Raw genomic sequence first — 27,675 nt, forward strand, 5'->3', positions numbered from 1 at the left:
TTCCTTGACAGAATACTCTCTATAAAATTCTTGATTCAAAAACTTTACATATATTGTATGAACTGTCAAAAAGAGCCCTGTGTCATAAAGCAGGGCCCTGGCCCACGTCACCAAGCACATCATCCAGTTTCAAAGCCATTTCCTCAATACCCGCATCTTCAGCTTTGTTATCATCAGCTCCAGACACAGCACTTGCTCTAGTCTGTTCTTTCCTTATTATGTTTAAGCACTTGTCAAGTCTCTTTATGAACAGGTCCACATCCTGCATCTTCATCCCGATGGCCGCTGCCGCATTGAGGTAAGCACAGGGGTAATTATCTGTGTGGGACATGAAGCCTTGGAAAGTATGGCCACTCACAGTTTGCACGTTCCCCAGAGGCACAGCCCTGAAAGGGAAGAAGATTTATCAACTTGACGTGTCTGGTGATGTTAATAGATACCACCCAACCAGAAACAAGGCAACTGTCTCGCTAAGCTATACAGTCACCAGTTAGGAAGCTGAGAAACAGACATAAATTGTGGCCAGTGCAAACAAACTGTCAGCTTTAAATGAACCTGTAAAATACAACTGCGAAATCCTGCCAGGTGATGACCCTCTACTCAGCTTCTATAGCAGAGAGCAAGAGCTCCTCTTCACATCTTCAAAGAAGAAATTTACATTTGTGCCAAACCTACAATCTGACTTCAACTATATAAGCCAAAACAACAACATCAAATGAAATTTCAATCATGCAACCAGCAACTGGCAATGAAAGGGCTCACAGCAGGATCTAGGAACTAGGTAACTGCTTCAGTGGGAGGTGGCCAGCAGACAGCAACAGCCACCAACAACTTAGGCATTATTTAAAGCTGACTTCCACGGATTCCTTAAACATAAGCAAATTTCTAATCTTTCACTTTTAAAGAAACGAATTAAAGGCTGGGTGTGGAGGCACAAACCTTTAATCGTAGCACTAAGAAGGAAGAGCTTTGGGAGTTCGAGGTCAACCTAGACTACAAAACAAGTTCCAGGATAGTCAGGGCTACTACACAGAGAAACCCTGTCTGGGGGAACGGTGGGGAGAAGGGAAGGTGGGTTCAACAACAAAGAAACAAACCCAAAGCATCAGAACTATGTGGCATACAGCCAGTTTTTCAAGTTAAAAGTGAATTGACCTAAGTTTTAGTTTTTTTTCTTTGAATGAGCTGTCATTAGCCAGGTGTGGTCGGCACTAGAAGGAAGTGAGGAAGATCCCAAGACCAGCCAGGCTACATAGCAAGTCACTGGCTAAAAAAGAAAACAAAACCAAACAATGGGGCCAGATGCATGGCACAGTGGTTAAGAGCTCATACTGTTATTTCAGAGTACCCAGAGAATTCAAATTCCATTACCAGCTCCCCATCAGCTAGCTCACAACCTGCCAGATCCAGGAAGATCTAATCAAAGCACAAATAAAATCCAAGTCCCTTGATACAGGCATTCTATCCTCTGCAAGTGTGGTGGATGAATAAGAATGGTCCCCATAGGCTCATACATCTGAATGCTTAGGCATCAGGTGGCACTACTTAGAAGGATTAGGAGGTGTGGCCTTGGTAGAATAGGAAGTGTGTCACTGGGGGCGGGCTTTTGAGGTTTCAGAAGCACAAGCTAGGGCTAGTGGCTCTCACTCCCTTTCTGGAGGGAGATCCAGATCCAGCGGGAGTAGAACACTCCGCTACTTTCTCCAGTATCAAGTCCATCTGCCTGTTGTCATGTTCTCCTCTACTTGCTCTATTCTCCACTATGATGAAAATGGACAAAACATCGGAAACTGTAAGCAAGCCCAAATGCTCTCCTTTGTAAGCGTTCATGATGCCTCTTAGCAATACAACACTGATGAAGACAGCATATGTCTTTCTTTTCTTTTTTTTTTTTTAAATTAAGGACATAATTTTATTTTCATAAAAAAGAATAAAAATTCTCTGCAAAACAGTTATTCTCAAGCTGTGAGTCTCAATCCCTTTAAGGGTTGAATGACTCTTTCACAAGAGTCACCTAAGAACTTGAGAAAACACAGATATCTACATTGTGATCATAACAGTAGCAAAATTATAGTTATAAAGGAGTAGTGAATTTTTTGTCAATTTTTATTAGATATTTTATTCATTTACATTTCAAATGCTATCCCAAAGTCCCCTATACCCTCCCCACACCCTACTCCCCTACACATCCACTTCCACTTCTTGGCCCTGGTATTCCCCTGTACTGGGGCATATAAAGCTTGCAATACCAATGGGCCTGTCTTCCCAATGATGGCCAACTAGGCCATCTTCTGCTACATGTCTTTCATATATGATGAAAAACATTTAGAGCAAGATACCACATTTTTCTCTAAAATACTTGATTCTAGTGCCATGCAAATGTGAGTGGAAAGCATGATTCTCAGTAATAGTTGCCACGAATGGCATAACCCTCTTAGTTTAGTGTTCTGGTTACTTGTTTGTTTGTTTGGTCAATACAACCTAAAGTCAACAGGAAGATGGAACCTCAGAATGGACTGCCCTCTGGGCTTAGCTTTGGGATATTATTGTGATTGCTAACTGATACAAGTGGGCCCAGCCCACTGTGGGCAGAACTACTATCTCTAGGCAGGTGGTCCTGGACACTTTAAAAAAAGCTAGCTAAACATAAGTGAATGAACTGGCCAGTAAGTATTTTCATCAATGATTTCTACTTCAGTTCCTGCTTAAGTTGGTACCCTGACTTCCCTTAAGGATGGACTATGACCTGGAATATAAGTTAAAGAAATGTTCTTCCCTTCCCAATTTGATTTTTGTCAGAGCATTTTAATTACAGCAACATAAATCTAAATCGAACAATTAGAAAACAGTATTTCATTAGCAACATTTCCATTTGAAATTGGTAGGAAAGATGCCATATTTCTACCATCATAATATGACAGTACTGAAGATCACCTAAGAAAGAATTAAATAAAAATCTACATAGAACCTGGGTCTATGTGGGAAGCTGAGACAGAAGACTTGCAAGTGCTAGGCCTAAGTGGGCCATATAGTAAGTTCAAGTCCAGTCTGGAACTTTAGTGACACCCTATCTGAAAATTGAGACTTGGGCCTGTATCTGTGGTCATGTGCTTACCACTCTGCCTCGGGCCCTAGGTTTAATCCTAGAAGCACTGCAGCAGCAGCAGCAGCAGCAGCAGCAGCAGCAGCAGCAATCTATCCAGAGAGGCACTGAAACAAGACTCCTGTCTTCCTATACTTCGACCACAGAATCCAGAGGTGGGATATTAACAGCCTCACGGGGTTGTTGGCTTTTTGTTCTTTGACCACAGTGAATTCTCAGGCATAGGTCAGTATATAGCAAAGGACTACTGATGAGAAATCTTGATTAAACTTTTTTTTTTTTTAAAGAAAAGCCAACACTAGCACTTTTATTGTAATAAAACTTGAAACTCATTATGTGGGGTGGGGTGGCGTAAAGGAGTCAGATGAAAAGAATAATTTAATCTCACCAAATCACTATACAGGACAGCGAAGGGCAAGAAAGGCTGGTGAAGGAAAAGCCAAAAGGCTGGAATCATCAGAAAGCCAAGCACTCACACCCAGGAGGTACTGAAGCCAAAACCGACAGCCTCGCTGTCTTACAACAGCTGACCAACTGGGCTGTCACCTAAGCAGAGCCTTCCACTGGAACTTGTGAGTTCTTAAAGTTTAGGAAGTGGAGCTTGGCAGGTATAGGCTTTTACAAGTCCTGAAAATTCATTAGAAAAACCACAGGATGAAAACAAATAAGGTTCAAGAGCTCCAGATGTCCCTCCTGGAGGAGGGACGGGCACATGGTGTCCTCCAGGTGACAGAGAAAAAAGATAGACTCATCTCTTAAATGGACTTACCTGGCTCCAGACACCTGTCTGGTAAAAAGCATTGAGCCAAGCTGAGTGACAGCGTTGTCATGGTGTTCATCTATCGTCGTAAGTGTCATAGCTAGGAGAGAAAAGACAGTCAGCAGGCTTCTGGATTACAAAACCACTCAAAAACAAATGACCATAAGGAAACTGCTTCCATGCACTGCCCATGGTACAACGTAGCACTTTAAATTATAGCAGGTATTGTTTCCATATCAGATAAATTTAGAGAAAACATGTTCACAAATCATGGACAAACATCCCGTATCTCCTTTTTAGAAAGTTAATTTTCCAGCTAAATACATGGAACAATGAAGTGATCAATGGAGCTGCTAACTGAATTCAACCAACTTGGAAGAACTTAAGCAACAAGAATGTGGAGTTGCCGGGTGTGGTGGTGCACACCTTTAATCCCAGCACTCCGGGGGCAGAGGCAGGTGGATTTCTGAGTTTGAGGCCAGCCTGGTCTACAAAGTGAGTTTCAGGACAGTCAGGGCTATACAGAGAAACCCTGTCTCGAAAAAAAAAAAAAAAAAAAAAAAAAAAAAAAAGAATGTGGAGTCTTCTATCTCAGTCCATGTAAGACCAAGATCATCAGCTTTTGCACACACAGGTGTAAAAGTGTCACTCTGACACCGAGTGATGAGCCACCCTTGCACCACCACTGCCATACCCACACTGAAGACTCACTTGTCATGCTGAACCAGTGACAAGCATCTCCACCAACCCTAAGCAGTTTTGCGCGATGGATATTATCTCCATATCAGAGGTAGAGAAAAGGGACTGGAAACTAAAATATGGTAAAACTGACGCTCCAACCACCCAGCATGACCTGCTATGTGGGCAAAGGATTAAGGGCTCTGTGTTAGGTATTGGGGCCCACATTTCTCCATTGATGTTCATTCTAAAAACGGCTTTAGTTATAAATGATTCACTTTTCTCAACTGGATGAGAAATACAAGACATATTCTACTTCATATATTCATACACTAATTATGAAACTTTTAAGTTACTTAAGTATGTAAAAGTCAAGTATTCACTTTTTTTTTTTTTGTTTTTTCAAGACAGCGTTTCTCTGTGTATGCCTGGCTGTCTTGGAACTCCCTCTGTAGACCAGGCTGGTCTGTTCAAGGCTGCCTCTAGAATGAAAGGCATGTGCTACCACAACCTGGCTCAATTATTCACTTTCTAAAAATGCTTTCTATTTATGTATTTGTTTATAGACATGTGCATGTGTATTTAGGCGCCTCAGAAGCCAGAAGAGGCTGTTAGATTCCCTAGAGTTGGAGTTAAGGGCAGTTGTGAAATAGCCTTGCCAGAGCTAGGAACTGAACGTACACCCTCTGCAAGATTAAGGAGCAAGCATTCTTAATCACCAGGTATCTCTCTGGCCCACTATATTCATTTCAGTACCTCCTGAACTGCATGGCAGAAATACTAGTCCTTATATCAGCAGATCAATTCACAATACAGTTCTTCCTAACATGCAGAAGCTGAGAAAAACAAGAAAAGGCACTAAAAATGCTATGTTGGTGGTTTGTTAACTGAGCAAATTGTCATGGTAAGAAGCAGGCCCTAAATTACTATATATATATATATGTGTGTGTGTGTGTGTGTGTGTGCGCGCACACACACACACACACACACACACTCTGATCTGATTCCCTCAGTTGATAGGTTTTACTTTAGAGAAACATTAAAGCATTTTAAAGGCTAAATAAGCCAAATTACCAGTTAATGCTAGGATGGATTTAAAATTATCAGCATAACCAAAACAAGTTACTATTTCTATAAATGATAACATCCTTGCTAAAAATATCTCAAATGTTTTTCTAATAAAAGAAGAAAATTACCTAAGGATATAGGGTTGTGAGGTGTCTGCAGTAGTCTTTCATTGTGGGCCGCTGCCAACTTCTTTAGTTGGGTGGACAAATAGACAAACATTTCCTGAAATAATAAAATATCACATTTAAAAGTTAAATAAATCCAACTCAAACCATAATACGAAATCCTACTAGTATGAAGTATATGCTTTTTACCATCTCATCCACGACTCTCCTTTAGCACAATATAGTGAGATTCAGAGCCACTGCGAACAGAACCTTGGAACTTAGGAGAAAGGCAGAGCCCCAGCCTACTTCTGGTCTTGGGCTATAATATTTCTCATTTCTGCAGAACTTTTAGAGTTAACACTTCAGAATTATTTTGGTTGGAAGGGCAGCATATTGTTAAGTTGCCCAGGCTAGAGATGAAGTTTGATCCTCCAGTCTCAGCTTCCCAAATAGCTGGGATTATAAGTAGGTACTGACACACATGAGCAAGCTCTGTACCTAAATAGCCATCCATTTCTACAGCACAACAGATGACTTCTCCTCCACCTCTTCAGCATCTACACTGTTCTACACAGGGGCCAGAGTGGTTCTTCTACACTGTTATCAGTTCCTGTGTCCTTCTCAGGTGACTTCCTTTTGTAACTACTAAACACGTCTTCAAAGCTAAGATGTATCCATTTAGCATTCAAGTTACACAGTCAGTGGTAGTTTAAAAAGTGCACTGCCGTGTATATATATGTGTGGGTGTGTGTGTGTGCACCCCAGGTCAAATGAGGGCCTTGTGTGTACCAGGGAAGTGCTCTATCTCTCAGCTATCTCCCAGCCCCGAATCTAATCTGTTTAAGGTGCAACAACTAACATTCAAAGACTACAATATCTAAAACTAAAACTTGTACTACTTTGCCAATAGTAGCTATTAAACTGAAGTTATTTTCTTCTGTGTCTGCTTTTAAAATGTAGGCTGAAACCTACCAAGTCTACCTGCAGTAGGATAAGTCTACTTTCACTGACCCCCATCAATGGCCAAACGTAAGTCCTAAAGAGACAGCAGGGCTAATAGAGAAAATGACACTTTTCAAGTTCAAAGGCCACAAAAGCTGCTTCTGCTTCCTCCCCAGGTAGCTCTCTCTCAGCAGCTTTTGAGGTCGGAAGTCCACGGATGAACAACTACACCTGGTAACAGATCAGGGCTGAGAGAGGAGGGAGAATGCCGCCCAGTTTTATGCAGTAACAGGTTCCTTAGAGCTGCAAGGGCCTCACCCGTGCTAACAACTCTATTTTATATTCTCACCTAAAATTTTATGCTCAATTCTTAAATTGGGAATATTTATTAGAACAATTCTTTGCATGTCAAAATCATGAAATATTAGATCACTAAAGTAGTTCTTTCTATAACCAAAAAGTAAAAAAAAAAAAGTCACAACTGATATCCCTTAGATGAGGTAAGACTTCTTCTTGTCATTCATTCATCACAATTATTAGCTATAGGAATAGTTATATATGGGTATTTTGCCTGCATATATGTGTATACATGTATCTGTGTCTGTGTGTGTAGAGGCCTGAAGAAGGTGTTGGTTTCCCTGAAACTGAAGGTATAGATGAGCGTGAGCCACCGTGGGAGTGCTGGGAACTAAGCCTGTCCCTGGAAGGGCATCCCTCCAAGCCTATGTCCAAGCCCTCCTGCTCTGTAGGTGCTTTCCACAGTCTATATCTTCAGAGCTATGCAGAGCAGTAGCTCATCTAGTAACTAACATTTTTAATGAATGACTTTTTCCAAGCACATTTATTAGCATTCAATACTTACCTGTATCTCAAATACATCCCTATGTGCAAGCTATGTTTGATAATAACAGCCACAACTGTTACATACAACCAAAAACATTCTGCCTTGTATTGAAGAATTCATATTCTACTTAAGTTTCTACTTACATCTTTTACATCTTTTTCCTGTATAATTTATAAATTCATTAAACCGTAAATAAACACAATTTGAATAATTTTTTGAGAAATATTTAAGCCAACTATGATCATTTTCAGAAATGGAGTGGAAAAATTATATGAAAAGCTATCTTTCCTTGTACATTTTATATATTTTCCTAGATCATCCCCAAAGCACTACTAACACTCCTTCAAAAAGGAGAACATGTAAGAATCATATGCAAGTAAAATACCAAGAATTTTATGGCAGTTAGAACAACTCAAAATCTCTTACTACTGTATCAGTTCCTAAAAGTAGAATTCATGGATTTCTTGTGTATATTTTCGTCTCCTGCAAAGTATACAGATTGCTAATTTTAAATGCTCTGAACTTTTTTTTTAAAGCCCCTTATTTCCACATAGATATGAGATGCTAATGTTTCATTATTTGTACTATTTACTAAAATTCTAACTTTCATCTGTAGGTTTAACACTTCCAAACTCTTGTTAGGAAGATATAAAAATAAACCTGGTAGCCAAAAAATGTCCTTTATGGATCCCTTTGTCCCCCTAGCAACAAGGCTTGCTCACTGTTCACTTATTATTAAGCGTATATTAAAGAAACAAAGTTCTTTAGTTTATGTACTTCAGTGCTAAAAGCCAACTTAAAATAATCTTCTATCTAGTGTGCTATCACACCTGTGTATTGGAACCTAATGAGGGCTTAATTGATACCTGAGCTAGGTTTTTTTCTGAAAAAGAGGAATATTTCCTCAGTAGCATCCCTAGAGAGTGCCTGCAAATGTGATCATGCATATATGGTTATTAGAAAACTGAATTTGCACATGTTCAATCCTAATCCATTAATAAATTACTTTTATCAATCACTGGCTGATGACAGCAAAATTGAGAGGTTCAGACTGCTGAGACCTGGTCTCACCCTTCTGAATGCTGGGATCACAGGCACCTATCTCCACCCCTAGTCAGAATTCAGTGTTAACAGTCACTAATATCAGTACAGAAAGCTTTATATTATAAAGTAACTAAATCTCATCCGTCATTAGTAGTAAAATAATACAATTTTTAAAAATTATTTTCAAATAAAGTTCACACTCAACAGCAAATATTTTCAGTATCTTTACTGAGTGTAGAGGTTGTAATAGGTAAACTAATAGCTCAAAGTGCAATAGATTGAACTGTACAATAGTCCATGTATTAGAGTACTAGATGTCCTATTAATATCACCACACTTTAAAAATATCTTTCAGGATACTATATGGCTATCTTACGCTAACACTGAGCTAAGCAATTTTTACCTGATGCATGAAGGTGCTACAGAACTTGTACTATTTTCTGCTACAGTTAAATCTATAACTGACATTTATTATAAAATACCTCTGTAACGGAAGAAATTTATAAGCAGCCCAAGCAAATGTGTATAGAAAGATCTTACTTCAAGAAATGAAATAATATTGATTTTCTATGCCCTTTGTGCTGTATTTAACTTCATTTTAGAAGACTTTCACTATAGATAAACTGAACTGTATACCTGAATGCTAATGTCAGCTATATTTCTAGAACAAAAACACAAAACCGTACACCATAGTTCATGATGTTAATGAAAAAGGAGCTGAATTATATTAAGCATTATATTTCGTATGTCCTCTGGATTGCAGAATGATCTGCAGTCATGAAACCCAACAGCCATACTATCTCTCATCACAGTCCAGATGAGCTTACTACCCTTCCAAGAGGTCTTGGGCTATGTGAAACATGCTGCTCCATGTGATGGGATGAGCAGAAATGGTGATCCTCACTGAGAAGTGGTGTCTCAAAACATATGTAAGGAACCAAAGCACAGACAGACAGGCAATGGCATGCATACATACTCACACACCAAGATGCCTACAGCTACGAACTATGTGGTCCCACTGTGGCTGGCACCAAGGATCTACACACACTCAGTAAGGCTCAAGTGGAAAAACACTGCCTTCAAGATACTGAAGCCCCACGTCCAAGCCCCAAATCAGACATCTGCAAAATTCAAGAATTCCACTTTTAGGTTACAAATGAACCACTGCTTCTGGAACTTAGCTCTGCTACAAGACACTGGAGTTACGAATCTGGCGCTCTCCTAGAACACGGTTTGTCCTCTGAGCTTCAGCTCACAACAGCCACTCTACTACACTCCTCTTCTGTACTTGTCCAACTCGGCAGATACTTGCAACAATAAATGATCATCTGCCACCCTGCTCAGCAAAGCATTCTTCTCTAAGGAGAGCTGAGCAGGATAATGGGCTTCTCTGGAAGCAAAGCAGAAGTGAGGACAAACTTCTAAGGCTGATCTTTCTTTTTGCATAAAGAAACTCAAAGAAACAGCTCTGTATTTTAACCTCTTTTCTTAAAGGCGTCTTCCGTTTAACTCCTGGTCATTCCTCCCCACTATGAAGCCGATGCACTGATCAGGAAGGGGCTAAGGGCAAAGAGGCTCAATTCACACACAAAGTTCCACTCCCTGATCCTTGCACCCTTCAAAAAGGAAAGCTTGAGAAAGGGAATGGCTTCAAGCTGAGTTCTTGTCTGCTTCTACTGTGACAAAGGTAAAGCCTTTTCTGAAGAGATATAGCTGGAAGAAATAACCTCTAAAAATACCATTGTGGGGAATAAGGGCACAGAATAAAAAGAAATCCTAAGTTTCCCTTTAACACTCCTTTTTTTAGTACACATAACAGCAATAACAAAAAAAGGCTCTCTCTCAGTGATGGTTTATAAATAGCTCTGGCTGGCACAAAATAGCTTTGCCTCAGCTTCTCCACAGCTGAACCAATAAACTACCATGATGAAATGTTCACAGCAGAGAGAAGTCCATTTAGACAAAGCCCACTACATTTCTGCATCAAATCCAATAAGAAAACAATGTCTATGCTACATATACGCAATTGTGGTTATGGAGGAGATCCACATTTTCCTCAGGAAGGCCTACTGGGTAAAAACATTAAAGGACAATTTTATTTTCATGCAATGTCAGAGTTCTCAGAACAGCATTTTACTATTCTGAAAATTACTCCATTAGACAACTTTTGTTCTATGTAAATTCTATACAAAGAATTTTAAATAAAATCAATTAGTGCATATGGGAGCTTCTGGGGTTTTAAATGCCTCCACTAGATAGCACAGGAGGATCCCAGGACCAATCATCATCTTTATGGCTCAAATGCCTAGCATGACAGGGTTGATCACTCCACTCCCCCAGAGCTGTGTGAATAACTGCAAATAAGAGAAGACAGTGCTAAGACAGAATACAGAGGGACCTGGGCAGTACCCCGACTCGGTCTTCACCAGCATTCTGAGACTTGCAATGACCAGCCAGTCCTCGGGCTTGTACATCTTCCCAGATCACAATTTCATATATACAGTGGAGACGAATCCTACCATGTGATGAAAACGACACTGAAGAATGGATATAAGGAACCTAGCAGAGGACATGGCTTAGTAGAGCATGCAGACCTGACCACCTGAGCCCAATCCTGGAACTCACAGTGCAAGGTGAGAACCAACTCCTGAGAGTTGTCCTCTATCACCCAGGAGCATGAACCCATCACCTGAGGACCCTGGTTATCTAGAACAGTGATGCTTTCATGGCAGTATAATACCTACGTGTAAAAGCTTGTTGTCTGGTTTAGCCAAGTACAATTTATACATATAAAACTTCAAGTATATGCTTTCCAAATGTTCATGTTCTCTGAACTTTGAAAAACATACAGAGCCACAAAACCACTTCCACAAAGGACATAGTTGTAAGGCATCTCACCAGCTCCAAAACATGCCTCCCTGATCCTAGCCTCCAGCGCTCATCTGTGTTTCCTGTCCCTGTCTTTTAGCTTTTCCAAGGAGGCATATAGATGAGACCACATGAGTCTTCCGAGTCAGCTGCACATCATTTATTATAATGCACTGGAGTCGCCATTTGTTGTCTACCTGGAGTCTGATCCTTTCCATTGCTAAGGGAAGATGTACCAGTGTGTCCCTCTGTTCCTCAGACGAAGACTTACTTCCATGTTTGGGCAATTATAAACTGAGTTATTGTAAGCCCCCAACTATAGGTTTTCATACAAACTCAAGCTTTCATTCTCTTGAGTAAACAGTTAGAAGCATAAGAACTGCTCTGGGTGATCATATCTAACTTCTAGGACGGTGCCACTGTAGCTTCCAAAACTGTGTTTAACATATTTAACATTCCTATCAACAACGTCAGCTTGTTTCAGCTCTGTGACAGGATTCAGTATTGTCAGGTTTTTGTTGTTGTTTTAGTTGTGATTTTGATTTTACCTTGCATTTATGTGTGTGTGTGTGTGTGTGTGTGTGTGTGTAATATAAGGTTGCTCACTGTGTTTTTAATTTCCATATCTCTAATGAATGACCATGTAAATCTTAAGAAATATCCCCACAATTTAAACAGTAAATAACTACTTGCCCATGGATTAAATTATTAGGAAAAGGAAGACTGGAGTAAAATGCCACAAAAACTTTAAACATCAATTCCGTGTGAGGAATAACACTGTTGGAGGGTCTATGTGATAACAGCTATGCCCATATGCTTTAAAACATGTCAAGTACATCTGAAGGATTCCACTGCTAGTTGACACCGTAAGGCTGCTTAGATACAAACACCATGCCAGTGGTCTCCAGCACTGCTGGACAGATGAATAATCCCTTTCATCTGACCTAACCCATCAACAATTACAGAACTGTCTCAAATGAAGCTTTTCTATGTTAGTTTGTTTTTAAAGACATTGGGTCTCACTATGTTGCTCAAGTGATCCTCCTGCCTAGGCCTCCTGAGTAGCTGGGACTACTTCAGGCCAACACCACCAAGTTTATCACTTTTTTCCCCCTCACAGCCAATATAAGTAATGAGTCCAGTGTTTCAGCAACGCTGAAGGAGAGATTTATTATTTTAATGTAATAAGGTGGCTAACCCCTACTGGTTCTTCCTTCTGGAACTAGAACATCACACCAAAACAAGCCTTCAGGTTTCCAAAATCAGCTCTGCTTTGTTTTTTTTGAACAGGGTCTTGCTGTGTTGCCATGGCTGGCCTTGCAACTCACTCAAAAGAAAACCTTTCATTTGTTTTTCAAGATCCTCTATGCCAGAAGTGGTGGTAGATGCTTGTAGTCCCAGCACTTAGGAAGCAGAGGCAGGAGGACTACCCTGAGTTTGAGGCCTGCCTTGTTTACATAAGCAATCTCCAGGCCAGCCAGCCACAGCAACACAGCAAGACCCTATTCAAAAAAACCAAAGCAGAGCTGGTGCGACTGCTAAGCAGGTCAAAGGTCCTTCCTCTTAAGTCATGACCTGCACTCAGTCCCTGCTCCCACAGATTGTCCTCTGACATCCACTCACACATGCCATGGCACATGCACATGCGCACTCAAATACATGTAAAAGAAAAGTGCTTAATATGGCTTATGTTAAAACATAAAAAGGGGAGCTCCTTTACCTTTAGGTGACAAGTGACCGAATAATTCCCAATACAGAGGTTTCTAAACAAATACTGTCAGTAAAGTAATGCATGCGAACTATCCCTCAGCACCCGGACAGACAGAGGACAACCAGGACGGCGGCTCCCATCTGAGTGATATGCAGGCTAGACGAACAGCACTGAGTACACAGGCAGACCTCACCTTTCTCTCCTTCAGCAGCTTCCTGTAGCCACTGCAGCCCAGTGACAGCAAGGTGATGAGGACGTCTAAGGACGGCGAGGCTGAGGCTCTTCCTGCAAACAGACGGACAGGGTGTGTGAAGGAGGGCTGACGGGAGGACCTGGAGAGTAAGACTCATCACAGAAGGCTATGTGCATGTGCAGTTTTGTCCATTAGTTACTTTTCCCAAAACCAAGGTATCTACTGACCTGGATACATCTTGCTGATGTCCTGAATGAAGGGATCATTAAAACCAGCAATTATAGCACCACCTACTGGAACCATAAAATTTTTGTCCAAGCTCTGAACGAAAGCGTCAATTCTACCAACCCGAGCCCCCTAGAATCAAATAACATGTGGGTCGTGTGTTAGTCACTAGGAGGACAGACAACTGCTATTAACAAGTAAAGGTCACAAGCACAACAACAAAACCATATTCTACAAAATGACACATATAAATTTCATTTCATTTCCACATTTGCAAAGGCTGCTACTAATTTTTCCTTAATTTTGAAGTAAAAATGAGTACCCCTAAAACAGTGCATAGATGTTTTTTCAAAAGCAGGTGAAGGACTGTAATTGGCTTTGCAGCAGGGCAAGTCCAGGGTTTACAGGACTAAACCACAGCTCTGAGAGGTGCTCATTATAAGCAGAACACCAGCACTCTGCAGTGACAACTGTTCTCACAGATTAATCACCAACTCATAACCTCTGGGAAGCAGGTGGGGTTTCATTACCAGTAGGAGTAGGAATTCCTGTGTAACAGCTTTTTACCTTAAAACTGAGAAAGAGACAAAGCAGTTCCCCATGCCCTGCACCTGTGTCCTTTATTTGACAATAAGGTCTGCAGTGATTAAGTAGTTTAAATACTAGCATCACAGTCTAATAAACTACAGCTGCCCGAAGTGCCAAGCAGATAGAAATTAAGCGCCTCTCTCTGACCCCTGGCATAGTCTACGTTTTCTTTTTTAGGTGGTTGGTTTGTTTCTCTGTGCTGAAGACTGACCCAGGGCTAGGCAAGCCATCCACTCTAAGCCTAGACTTCAAGCAATGAGCTCTACTTCCATAATGACTCTGACCACAAAAGAGAAGCCACATTTTATGTTTATCATCGACAAATGGCCTTTTCATTTGTATATTCCTGGCAGCTCCAGGCGATGCTTCTCCATACCTTGTGGTCCGTAACTCTGTGACCTTACACAGTCTCGTTCCATGGCAAATGAACTTGAAGTGGAGTCTAATATCCCGGCACAGAGCGGAACATGCACCTACTAGAAATGTGGAACCAAGTTCTGCTTCCCATTCGACACAGCTGTGACCTTCTGTCTAATGTGGTGCAATTTTCTCCTCTTAAAAATGGAGATACTATCTAAATTTCAACTCACATAGTTTTTTCTTTATCTGCAGCCACAGATTTTCAATCTGTATTCGCAATCTACATTCCTATTAATATTATAACCACATTTGACCTTCGTTCTCACGCTTCCTGCCCACCTCTGAATCTCGGGGAGAATGGAAATCGTAGATAGCTGGTCTAATCTGACAGACCAGATGTGGGCAACAGGTAGAGACGGCAGTAGCTGGGGAGGGGCAGACCACTCAGAGACCATCACCTGACTGTTTCAGCCTTATTCTTGCCGTGACTCTTATTTCTCAACAAACTGTGAACAGGAAAAGCCTCCTGACCTCAGGATGAGGAAGCAGCACAAACACTAACAGAATAAATGATGGGAAAGCACCTCAGGTTGTCCCAGGTAAGAAGTGGCTGCCAACAACTGTCTAGGCTTCCTGAGAAGACCCTGCACCTAACCTGGGTGTGGGAAGGCCGAGAGGAGCAATCAGCACTCCAGACTGCTGCAGCACCCTATCACCATGACGACTGCACCGTCCACTCAAGAAAACAAGCAGGCCACACCAGAGCTCAGAAATGTTCAAGGGCCACACTCCCCACACTAACAAAATGTTGTCACTAAGGAAGAAAAAGAAAGAACAGGCAGAGCAGAGGCTGGTGGAGATCAGGACATGGCTGTGTATTTTGTGTGATGTTATCTGGTAGCTCATACACAAATGGGAACCCAGAAGATCTACTGAATGCAGTAATCATCAGGCATGAGCTGAAGCAGCAGTAACACTCTTTGCTCCATCTCTTAAGTCCAGTTGCTGCTTCCCACACTCTGCAAACAGTCAATCGCACACATATTTTTAAAGCTCTACTATGTGCCTCTCCATTAATCTGTCCTAACAACTCAAATTAGGCATTTCAGTAAGTACAATGAATGTCAAGTATACTTCTTGCGACTTCTTATACAGAATATCCTATCTGCACAGATCTAAGTAATTCTGGGGCATCTTTGGAAATGCTACATTTCAGACATGCTGGTTTTCTTCACTGACCACATGGTTTTTGTGTGTTGTGTTTAAGGGGTAAATCTGTGTCCTGGTGTCGACTGTGCCAGACGAGCTGTTCTGCAGCCATGAGGCCTCAGGCCAGTCACTGAACTTCTGAGCTTGTTTCCTCATATATGAACAGAACAATAAATAGTATACCTTATTAGATAACGTTAAAGACGTGTTCAGAGCCTAACTGATGCCTAATACACATGGTGGGTCCCTGCATCATCACAGCTATGAGTGAAAGTTAACTTTATAATGTCATGGCATAGCAGTCAGTGCTCAACAAGACCCATATATTTATGTGGTTTAAACCAACAATGCCATGACCTCTCCTCATATAGGCCAAACTGCAGAAATGTTTCTTTACTACTTAAAGACTAATCGATTTTAGAATCTGCATTTGAGAAACATCTCACACACACAGATGATGATGAAGTGAGGAAACAGGAAGAGAAGCCCCAAGGACACCATTCCCATCAGCTCCACAGTTCCATTTTCTAGTATTCAAAAGTATGTTGTGAGCCCCAGAACACTGAGCACTTTTCAATTAGGGAATAATAACGTCTGAGTAAATGACTCGTTTTGGGCTGTAGACTTGGCAATTAGAACAATCACTGTTCTAGCATGAAGACCAGAATTCTGATCCCAGCACCCTATGGCAGCTCCAAGGGATTTAATGCCTCTTCTTGCTCCTCAAGCCATCTGTCTCCCACTAGCTCTCTCACACACATTAAATAAATAAATCAAAATAAACCCTTAAAATGATGTATGTGAAAACAATACAGCCATGTAGAAAGTATAAACATATAGCTAGCTAACAATGCCTGGAGTATTTTGTAAAATGTACACAATGACTACACTATGTAAAAATAGTATGTCCACAGAAAGAAACTGTTCATTATAGACAACTAAAGGTGCCTATAAGATAGCTATGACCACCTACTCCTTCCTTTCATAAACCTTTAGAGATGCTAATGCATTTGAATTTTGAAAGCATTAAAGATATAAGGAGGAGAGGAAGTGAGATGCCCCGTGGCTAAAAGCATTTGCCACCCGCCCTGACAGCTTGAGTTCAATCTCCAGAACCCATACGGTAGAAGCAAAGTTGCCCTCTGACCTCCATGTACACGTTATGACACACATATGTGTACATGAACACATACACGTACATAGTAATTTTTTAGTATTAAAAATTAAAGGGATGCCCAGGAGGAAGGCGGGGCACAGAAGCGAGTCACTGGTGTAAGGCGTTTTCACAGACTCCATCACAGACCCCTGTGCTCCGTTCTTCTGCTCTAGATGACGCACACCTGATCCAATGTATGGATCTGTGAGGCAGCCTTAAAAAGTTAAGAAATGATGAAAAGACATCAAAGTTAAGAGTGGATAAGGAGGGATCAAAGGGCAGCAGCTACTAAAGGACTTTTAAGATCCTAGAAAATGTTTAAATTTTTTTTAAGATTTGAAAATGTATTTTTATGTATTCACATGGTTCCTTCTGACTCTCTGTGTTCTTTTTCCTCTATATAAAATATAATCATCAATATAGTTTTTGAAATACTGTAATTCAATACTTAGAAACATGAACATCCTGGGTTGAAACAATTCTCAGAAGGAGGGCACTGAAATATTTCTATGTTGATTCAGGACCAGCAAAACTATTTCCCAGGGGCTGAGGAATGGCTCATCCACTAAGAACACTTGCAGTGCAACTGTGAGGATCAGAGGGTCGATCCCAGAACACACATGCTTCACATATATGTAAAACACTAGCTCCAAGGAGGGCGAAGACAGAGGATCACTGGGGCTTGCTGGCTTCCAGCCTAGCTGAGAAAATTCAACCCACAGGTTCAGGAGAGACCCTGCCTGCCTCAGGGAATAAACAAAAGGGCAGTCAACACTCTCTTCTGACCCCCAACTGCACAAACTAGCATGCTCACACAGACACATAGGTGTGCACACACTTACATACAGAGATACATGCATACACATAAAATATATGCATAAACAAATAAGTCTTTAAAAGCTACTATCCAATTACCATCATACTACCTAGGAATAATAACTTTTACTAATAGAATACTGTATACAAGTTTCTAATGTTCCCTGAAGTATAGAGAACTAAATAATGTTTACTGTATTGGGTTATAGAAAAGTCATAATCCTACAGCATATAATATTAATATAATAATTCACCTGCTGAATGAGATGCATGCACTTTGAAGACTGTAATCCATAAGCGTTGTTGACTACATGTGGAATGTCATAATTAGCACAAATCACAGCCAGTTCTTCTAATCTATAAACATAAACATTTACAGAAAGACATACTCATACTGTGCTTTATAAATAATTATGGAAAGCTTTTATTAATAGCAAGTCTTAAGGTATACCAGGGAAAGGGAGAGGGGATGACAAACTGAATTCCCTCTGTAGCATCTTTACATGTAATTCACCAGCCTGGAAATACAGAGCAAACACTTTAGGAAACCTAGACTATCTTTTAATGCTACCAATAAATGAGAAAAATGCTTTTTATAAAAGCTTATGACTTGGGTGGCAGAGGCAGGAGGATCTCTGTGAGTCTGAGGTCAGATGGGTCTACATAGTGAGTTCCAAGCCAGGTCTCCACAGCAAGTACCAGGCCAGCCAGGGTACATAGTGAGACCCTGTCTAAAAGGAAAGGCAACAAAAAAGCTTATGATGGTAACTTTTACTAATTTCCAAACTTTTTACAAACAAGACAAAGAAGCCATGACTCACACAGCACTGTGCCTCTCTTCCTACTGTTCTGACTGCTCACCACATTAAAGCTAGTGCTGGAAAACAACGAGCATGTCTGGAAACCTTAAGAAAGCTTGCAGAAGGAAAATTACAGTACTCCTATTCCAAAAGTCACTGACCACTGGCACTGCCTAACGACCTGGTTACATCCTTTAAAAAAAACTGCTGGCTTAAAAATATACATCTCTTCACTGTTCACTTGACACTCCTCATATAAAGACGATTTGAGTCTAACATATGTTAAATATGGTGATGAATCACAACACAGTAGAGGTCTTTGTGACTGGAACCACCTATAAAAATGTCAGCACACTGCAAAACTATAACTAAATCCTATGTTGTAATTAAGATGATCTTTTTTAATGTTTTGTTTCACAGAATAGAACAATTTGGAAATAAATCATTTTAAATTTTCTTTCCAAAAGGAGGTATTTAAATACATTGCATCAGGAGGCAAGCAGATCTCTGTGAGTTCAAGGCCAGCCTGTTCTACACAGTAAGTCTCTGCCCAGTCAGGAGATACACAAGACCTTGTCTTGGGCCAGGCGTGGTGGCGCACGCCTTTAATCCCAGCACTTGGGAGGCAGAGGCAGGCGGATTTCTGAGTTCGAGGCCAGCCTGGTCTACAGAGTTAGTTCCAGGACAGCCAAGGCTACAGAGAAACCCTGTCTCAAAAAACAAAACAAAACAACAGACCTTGTCTCAAGTAAGCAATGAGTGGTATGATCTTTCTACTAAGATGATGTATCTTTTTTTCTAGATGTGAGCAAGAATGCTTTAAAACTATAAATAATATCATGTTCATGTATCAGAAACTTAATTTACTTAAGTATTATAAATTGTGGTGGTGGTTTAGGTAATAATGGTCTACATACACTCAAATATTTCAATGCTTAGACATCAGGGAGTGTTACTACTTAAAAGGAACAGGGTGTTTGGCCATGTTGGAGATGTGTCATAGAGGTAGGCTTTTAGGCTTCAAAAGCCCAAGCCAGGCCCAGTGTCTGTTCCTGATATCTGCAGATCTTGACTTAAAACTCTCAACTTAACTGTTCCAGCACCATGTCTAGTTATGTGATACGATGCTCCCTGCGCTGAAGATAACAGACTAAACCTCTGAAACCATAAGCCAGCCCCAATTAAATGCTTTCCTTTGTAAGAGTTGGCATGATCATGCTGTCTATTCACAGCAATAGATCACTAAGACATGATCACAGCAATAGATCACTAAGACAGGGCTGGAGAGATGGCTTACTCAGTCAGTGAAGCACTTGCCTCGCAAGTACGAGGACCTGAGTGTGATTCCTCAGAATCACAGAAAAAGCCAGCTGTGGCAGCGTGCGCCTGAGATCCCAGCAACAGGCGGCATCAACAGGACAAACCCTGGGGCTCAAGAGCCAGCCAGGCTGACTGAAACAGGGTGCTCCAGTGAGAGGCCCTGCCTCAAAACAACAAAGGCAAAGTGAGAGAAAAAGACATCCAAAATCAGTCATGCACATAAGCACACACACACACAAGCACACACACAAGCACACACATACCCACAAGCACGCACACAAGCACACACAATACACCTGACTCACAATCAATACCAAAATGTCTTCTGCTACAAACAAAATAGACTTTGAACACATACTTATATTCTCCAGAAGATAAAAGGCACTTTTTTTTCATATGTGTGTGCTCCAGAGAAAGAATTCTCTAATAACATCCTTGAAAATAAGGTATCATAATATTAAACTTATTTAAACAAACAAATAAGACTTGTAAGTAACTTTAAACGATCTAAATTAATCAGGTGCTTTAAGGACATAAAAATATACTAAATGAAAAGCAAAAAAAAAAAAATAGAAAACAGATTTTCCATGTGAACCCCACTGAATTCTAAGTCAGAATTTTAATAACCATCAGAAATTATATTCTTTTAACATTTTTACATAGATTTCCTATTAAATACTCTATAATAATTGGCCAATAAAAACAAGTTAAATGATAAACCACTAAAATCAGAAATTCAAATATACTAGCTTTACATCTCCATTCTCCTAGGCCTCACTAATCAAAAACATTCATTACATCATACAAATAAGAAGTAAGAAATGACAATTTGCTGACTGTTAAGCCCTCCTGACTTTTTGTAGCAGGTCTACATGTAAACCAATGCAGCATCACACACTGAGACTGAAGCCAAGCTCCCCAGAGAGAGATGACTCCTCTAATACAAACACTCACGAGCTGTCTGGGACAGCTTTGCTAGAACTTTACTTCTAGTCTATTCAAATGTTCTAGATATTAAAATTATGAAAGAATACTATTTCTTTCATATTTTGATAGAAATTTTAAGTGATTGGTCATTAATAAACTACTACAGCATATGCAACATAATTTTAAAACAGAATTCATGAGCTCATGAGTGACACAAGATAATTTTTCAAGGGCACAGCTTCAATATGATCTTTTAAAATTTGCCTGTGAAATAATAGAAGCTAACACGTGGCCATCACGGCCAGACGATGTGAGTGCACAAACAGCAGAGCTTAGCAACCAGAGTCCAAAGTCAACCTGGTTCTTATTCATTAGGACTTCTGTTAAAAATATTGAAATGAAACCAAACTCGAGCTTCTGGCAGAAACAGAAAATTCTGTTAATTAACCTAAGCCCCATGACATTTTCAAAATAAAATATTTATTTGTATCTTTTAGAAAAGTGAACATCTGCCACCCCCATGGCTTTAATTTTCTAATTTATATTATTTTCCAAATGTGGACAGGCACTTAATCTCCCCATCACAGAAACGTAAATAATCCTAAACTACTTTACTTATAGTCTGTTAATGACTATACTTCCCACTTAGCAAATGAACTGCAAGGCCAAAGCAGAGATGGGAAAATGCCCTGCCCAGCATTTCACTTGGATAAGCTTAAGCAATGAGTAGGAAAGCAGACAAACAAGACGAACTGAGGTTGGATAGACGGATGTCCACCTCTGCATCAGCTGATTTTCCTTCAACATCAAAGTTCTCCACCTTGCTTCAATAACTGTCCCTAGGCTGCTGAGTGAGCATCTGAAGACCCATATTCCACGTCAGTTACCTATCAGGCACCCTTGGCGCAAAGCAGGCTGTGGTCGAATGAAGGCACAGGATGTGCTCAGGCCCGAGCTCCTGGATTTTAGCCTCCACGGCTTTCAAGTCTGTGCGCAGCTCATCACCCTCCAATACATTTTCTATTACCACGGGTTCAAACCCTAATCAAGTCAACCAGAGAGCTAAGCATTAGTGTCAACTAAATGTGAGATGATTCTAGAACTCTAAGAACCAATGCAATGGTACACAGAACTCTAAATACTTAATAAACTAATAAGCTTTTTCTCTAGTAATAAAGATGGTGGCTCAGAGCTGGCATTAGTCAAAAACAAGTCGAAAGGATGTGAAGAACAAGTAGACAACTAGGACTGGATCTTAATGCTTTGAAACAATACAGAAAGGATTTTATATTATAAAGAAAACATATTAACCAGAGGTCTACAGAAGTTAACTGCTCAGTTGCTGATAATCAAAAAGAAACCTGGTCGGGGCTGGAGAGATGGCTCAGCAGTTAAGAGCTGTTCTTCCTGAGGTCCTAAGTTCAATTCCCAGAAACCACATGGTGGCTCACAACTATCTGTAATGGGATCCAATGCCCTCTTCTAGTGTGTCTGAAGACAACTACAGTGTATTAATATGTGTGTGTGTATATATATATATATATATATAAATAAATATTTAAAAAAAAGAACCCTGATCATTCTCTAGAAACATTTCAATTTCATTTGAGTTTATTACAGAGATAGATATAAATAATAAAATTCAAGCACCCAAATTAATCATATCCATAAATTGTTTTACCATATAAACACACATACAGAAAAAAAAAACCCTACAATCAATTTCAGTAGTGTGAAGATAAACAACCCATCTCATGGCCCAAGAGTCCATATTTTTAATTGAAATATTGTATTTAACTAGCACATAGTTAAAGATCACCTCACAAATAATTATACAAACTTTAAAGGTAAAGGTAAGTAACCTTTAAGTAAACTTAAAGTTGCATAAGACAAAGTATGTACTAAATTTTATGAATACTTTACTATTTCTTTAAAGCATGAATATGGGGTTCATTTAATTTTTCATTTACCTATCTCTACATAAAAATCTGAATTTTTCCATTGGATGTTTAAAATATCACATATGCTGCATGTCATCTTTTACCTGCAGTGACCATGGACTTAAAGCAGGACTTCTGGTCTATCCGGGGCCATATGATATACTTGGCCTTCGGTCTTTTGTGCCGTAGTGTTAGGAAACACAAGGTTAGACTCATCCCGGTTGCCATAGGAACTACAAAGCAACTGGTCACTGAATGAACACCTACAAATAAAAAATAAAACAATTCACTATCCCATTGAAACTTTCTGGAAGAAATGATACATTTCCTTTATCAAATAACATGGACTGTAACCCCGATGTTTCTTCTCATTTGCTCTCATGAAACTCATTGTTGAAGCCAGGGGAGTAGCGCTGCATACCTTTAATCCCAGTAGTTAGGAGGCAGAGAAGCAGATGTATCTCTGTGATTTTGAGGCTAGCCTAGTCTACAATGAGTCCCAGGTGATCCAGAGCTACATAGTGAGACCCTGTCTCAGAAAAAAAAAAAAAAAGGCAGAAACATTGCAATTTTCCTGGTGATGGGCCTCAGGAAGCAGACACAGGCTGATCTCTCAAGTCAAGGCCAGCCTAGTCTACAGAGAAGGTTCCACGACACTCATGGAGTCACAGAGATCCTCAAAAACCAAACAAAAACTAGTCATTCCTGAGGCTATAGCTCTCAATTTTTTGTCTTATTCTGAAACAGGTTTACATGTGTGTCCTTTTAAAAGTCATTCATATTATTTTTGAAGACATGAAAATGTAAGAAACTTGTGTACTATCTACTCATCAATGGCATTATGATTGACATGATACATACCAGCCAGCTTTATGACATTAAGCACCAAAGAATTAGTAATTTTGTTCAAGAGGCTAGAGCCTGCAGCTTTTGGTTGCACAGCAGAAATATCACCGGATCGTCCAATTCCATGGATGAACCTAAGCAAAAAAACAGGCCAAAATCGGTACAGATATATTCAGTGTTGAAGTAGTCAATACACAGGTTTACAAATAAATAACCAAAATCTAGCAGAGGTAGCTTTCTGTTGTTGTCAGTATACTTCATAAACAACTAATGTGGAAACACCTTAAGTTGAAACAGTTTCAATATGTTGTAGTAGCTAATCTCCAAAGACCATCATTATCAAATTCTTTTCCCATGTTGGTCCACACCAAAAGATACAGTTTAATTCTCCTCCATATCTACATCTGGATTGGGGGAGTGGAAGGCATGCTCTTATTTACTAGGAAGAACAGAAAAAGCCTCTAAGTTCTAAAAGATCATAAGAAGCACTAAGTCTACTTGGCTTCTAAAGAGTCTGCTAGTGTGCACTGCCTTCCAAAATCCAGCTGCCACACAGGGAAGAGCTAACATACCAGAAGACGGGATCTGATCCCTTAGCCATGTAAGCAGATCATATCCTTAAGAGACTGCCCACTCTCACCTTCAATAAGACTACAGTCTTAGCTGACATTTGATAACTACACCAGAAACACATTGCTGAGCTCAGTTAACACACAGAACCAGGAGGAATAATGATTTTAAGCCATTAGCCTTTGGAGTGATCTGTTTAAAACCATAGTACAGGTAACATTCTATTCCTTCTTTTCTGCCTACCAGAGCAGTGGGACAGATTCCAATCTGAATGAGTTGATGCTTTAGAAACTGTCCTAATTAGTTGTTGTTGGTGTCAGTGGCCTTTTGAGACAGGATCTCACTAAGAAGTCCTGGCTGACCTTATACTTTGGATCCTTGCCCCTGTTTCTGCGAAGTGCTGGGATTACAGGCATTACCACCGCCCATGCAAAAACTTTACTTATTTCTAAATTATGTTTCTTGAAAATGAGTGTACAAATCCACTTGTCTTAAATTAGATAGTCCTATATAATTAAAAACACCTCTGAATACTCCAATTAAAAAAAAAAAACTCCTTCTGATGCTCCATCTCTTACATTCAATTAGATCAGAAACTGCATATAATGAGAGTATCATGGAGCACTAACTAGTACTGTACTTCTTTATAGGCACGTCTTATATACAAGACATCCATATGCACTATGTATGGACCTTGTTACCAGGGCATTGTTAGACTGAAATCTGCATCCCTACTCATAGCATCACTTCAGACTGCAAATGTTTTCATTAAAATAAAATTCAGTAAGCCTCAAATATTTCACCATGATTTAAAAAAAAAAGTTTTTAAGAGTTCATATTTCTCACAGAAAGAAGACAGAAATAATTGTCATATCCAAAATCACTACCAATTAATGATTTAAGTTATTCTTGCCAAGCAGTGGTGACACATGCCTTCAGTCCTAGCAGAGGCAGGTGGGTCTCTTAGAAAATCACTTTTCAGAATGGATTAAAATCTCAAAACTAATACAACTAATGTGATCATCTCATACAACGGTTCCCTCATCTGCTGGAATTCAGATAGTGATAAACCATGCTTTATTCTCCAAAACAACCTGTACACTAAAAAGGAAATATGGCTACGAGTGGGGTTAAACACCTTTAATCCTATGATTCAAGAGACAAAGGCAAGTGAATCTCTCTGTCTGAGGCCAGCAGGAGCTACATAGTGAGTTCTAGACCAGCCACAGTTACAAAGTGAGAATGTCCTAAGAACTAAAAACAAAACAAAACAAAAAAACACAACACACAACCATGATGTATATCAACTGAAGTTTAAAAATAGAAAGAAAAAAAAAAGGCCACACCCATGGTAAACATTCTGCAAGGTTGGCTGAACTTCTATGATTGTGGCAAGTCAGCAAGTGGCAGGCCAAGAACCAAAACATCTTCCCTCTGTGTGACCTATCAACCCTGTGACTATTAGGTAAATCCTCTGGAAGTGACAGAAATCCCCTAGCTTCACCTACCCAGAAGTTAAGAATGTCATCAGACAATACCCAGGGCCTGCAACAGGATTTCCCTGCTTTTCCTAAACATGCCTACCTCTATATTTCTACTAGTGTAGTCAAAAAGTGTCTTGGCCTGTGATTCTGTTCTGCGACTATTTTACATAAAAATCTCATGAAACTGTTGCCACTCCAGAACATGATATTTGGGGTCACCTGTCACTTATATATATCTCTAGAATACTCTTATTTCTTTTGAACTGTGTTTTTTTTTTAAAAAAAAGATTTATTTATTTATTTATGTATATGAGTACACTATAGTTGTCCTCAGACACACCAAAGAGGGCATCAGATCCCATTACAGATGGCTGTGAGCCACCATGTGGTTGCTGGGAATTGAACTCAGGACCTCTGGAAGAACAGTCAGTGCTCTTAACCACCGAGCCATCTCCTCAGCTGGAACTATGCTTTTTTTGTTTGTTTGTTTTGTTTTGTTTTATTAAGTTTTTGTAACAGATGTACTAGTTTAAATATTATCAGAACACAGCACCAGTGATGTTGACCAGCCTGCTGGGTGAAAGGGGAAAACCACCATATATCAGAACTACTGTCTTGAAAAGCTCCGAGTCTCTCAGTTCCATCTCTCAGTTCCGTTTGATTTCCATACCCATGTGATGAGGTTAGGGATTATTTCTGAATGGAAACTCTTTTAATTCAGTAGGAGTACCACCACCATTATTTTAAGCTCCTTCCACTCCCGTTCCCAGAATAAATAAATACATAAATAAATGTTTTCACAAGTAGTTTAAGAACCATACCTGTAATGACGGCGAGCAACCAAACCAGAGGCTACTCTCCCTTCCCTTTCTCCCACACCACAGTTACCCAAGAAATTGTTGCTATCCAAGAGTGCAAGCTCATGCAGAAAGAGTTCGAGGGTACTTTCATCCCAGCCATCCTCTGGACACTTGCCCTAAAAATAAATAAATAAATAAATAAAAAGTAATGGCATTTATATTCAGGAAAATGATCGGTCCCTAAAACTCCACATCAATGTACTTGAATTCTTTTTAATGTGTTTTAATGACCTTTGATTCCTCACACCAGAAATAAACTCAGCAGCTATGTAGGAACTGCCAAACTGCCAATTGGCCAAACGTTCGTTTTCTATTTGACTACAAACTGTAGAGGTTGGGGACATCTGTAATACGGGCCACTGGCGTTTGCGAGGGCTCAGTGGAGTTAGGGAAACTGAAAAGGTGATGTCCTCGGGTGAGTTTTCAAACTAGGGGCTGGCAGACCTTGGGGGCACTACGGTTCAGGACTCCCGTCAAGGAGCGAGGCCGGAGAGGTGCGGCGGGTAGCTGCCCGCCGGCGCAGGTCGACCGGCGGCACGCGATCGATCCCCGAGAGGCCCCGGCGGACCCAGCCCTGGGACTTTGACAGCTCCGCACACACCGGGAAGCGCGCTGCCCCGCCCCTCCCGGCACACGCCGAGCCCGAGCGCCGAGGCAGCGGAGTACCTGCTCCAGAAGCAGCCGGATGAGGTGCTCGTGGGCGCGCCGAGCCTCGCAGCCCTGCCTCACGTAAGCCGGAGACACCCGCCGCTCGCTGGCCGCGAAGCTCTCGGGGTTCATGACGGCGCCCCACTGAGCACACGCCGAGGCCCAGGATGCAGCGCGCCGCCCGGACGGTACGGGGCGGCCGTGGACCCAAAACACCCTAGGCCGCTGCCTTCGGCTTCCGCGCATGCGCAGAGCCATCTTGTTGGCCCTCCACTCCCATGCCCCAACACCACAAGCACCTGGGAAGAAGTTGGAAACCTTGAGTATTTATGAGAGAGTTGGCAAGATTAGCGGGTTTCCGGCCAGAGGAAAGGGGAGTTGGCTTGGGCTAGGTAAACCTTCTTATAATCAAGAACACTAGTACTTCAAGAGAGGGCAGAGAAGGCAGAAGGGTCATTGTGTTGGGTTTCTCAGGGAAATGACAATTTATGATCTGCCCCAGTCATATTGTTTGAGTCTTCCCCAGACTGTGTCAGATTCCAGAACCTTACATCCATAAATACCTTGATATATTTCAGCATTTCCTACTGCCTGGCATCCTTAGGAAA

At 40.6% G+C, this 27,675-nt stretch overlaps 1 protein-coding gene across 1 annotated transcript; it reads right to left on the bottom strand.

Annotated features, from left to right (window-relative positions):
• Sepsecs (Sep (O-phosphoserine) tRNA:Sec (selenocysteine) tRNA synthase) lies at positions 1 to 27,202 on the bottom strand. The gene is made up of 11 exons (XM_021210949.1): positions 27,086 to 27,202; positions 26,381 to 26,535; positions 23,521 to 23,639; positions 22,764 to 22,922; positions 21,607 to 21,760; positions 17,927 to 18,029; positions 13,546 to 13,675; positions 13,319 to 13,410; positions 5,738 to 5,831; positions 3,873 to 3,963; positions 1 to 386 (listed from the first exon to the last, which is right to left on the bottom strand). Exons 1-11 carry the CDS (start codon positions 27,197 to 27,199, stop codon positions 83 to 85), a joined length of 1,515 nt encoding a protein of 504 aa, XP_021066608.1. The 5' UTR covers positions 27,200 to 27,202; the 3' UTR covers positions 1 to 82.
• Between the last annotated feature and the right edge of the window lie 473 nt (positions 27,203 to 27,675).

This window comes from Mus pahari, chromosome 13, assembly GCF_900095145.1.
Source record: "Mus pahari chromosome 13, PAHARI_EIJ_v1.1, whole genome shotgun sequence".
In the NCBI taxonomy this organism is placed as follows: Eukaryota; Metazoa; Chordata; class Mammalia; order Rodentia; family Muridae; genus Mus; species Mus pahari.

Bases quoted from the DNA above. Each gene is read 5' to 3' on its own strand.
- Sepsecs (XM_021210949.1), bottom strand. From the start codon at position 27,199: ATGAACCCCGAGAGCTTCGCGGCCAGCGAGCGGCGGGTGTCTCCGGCT. The intron at 22,923-23,520 runs GTATGTATCATG...TTTTATTTGTAG, and splicing joins TAATGTCATAAAGCTGGCTG to GTGTTCATTCAGTGACCAGT. The intron at 21,761-22,763 runs GTAAAAGATGAC...TGACTTGATTAG, and splicing joins TAAGTCCATGGTCACTGCAG to GGTTTGAACCCGTGGTAATA.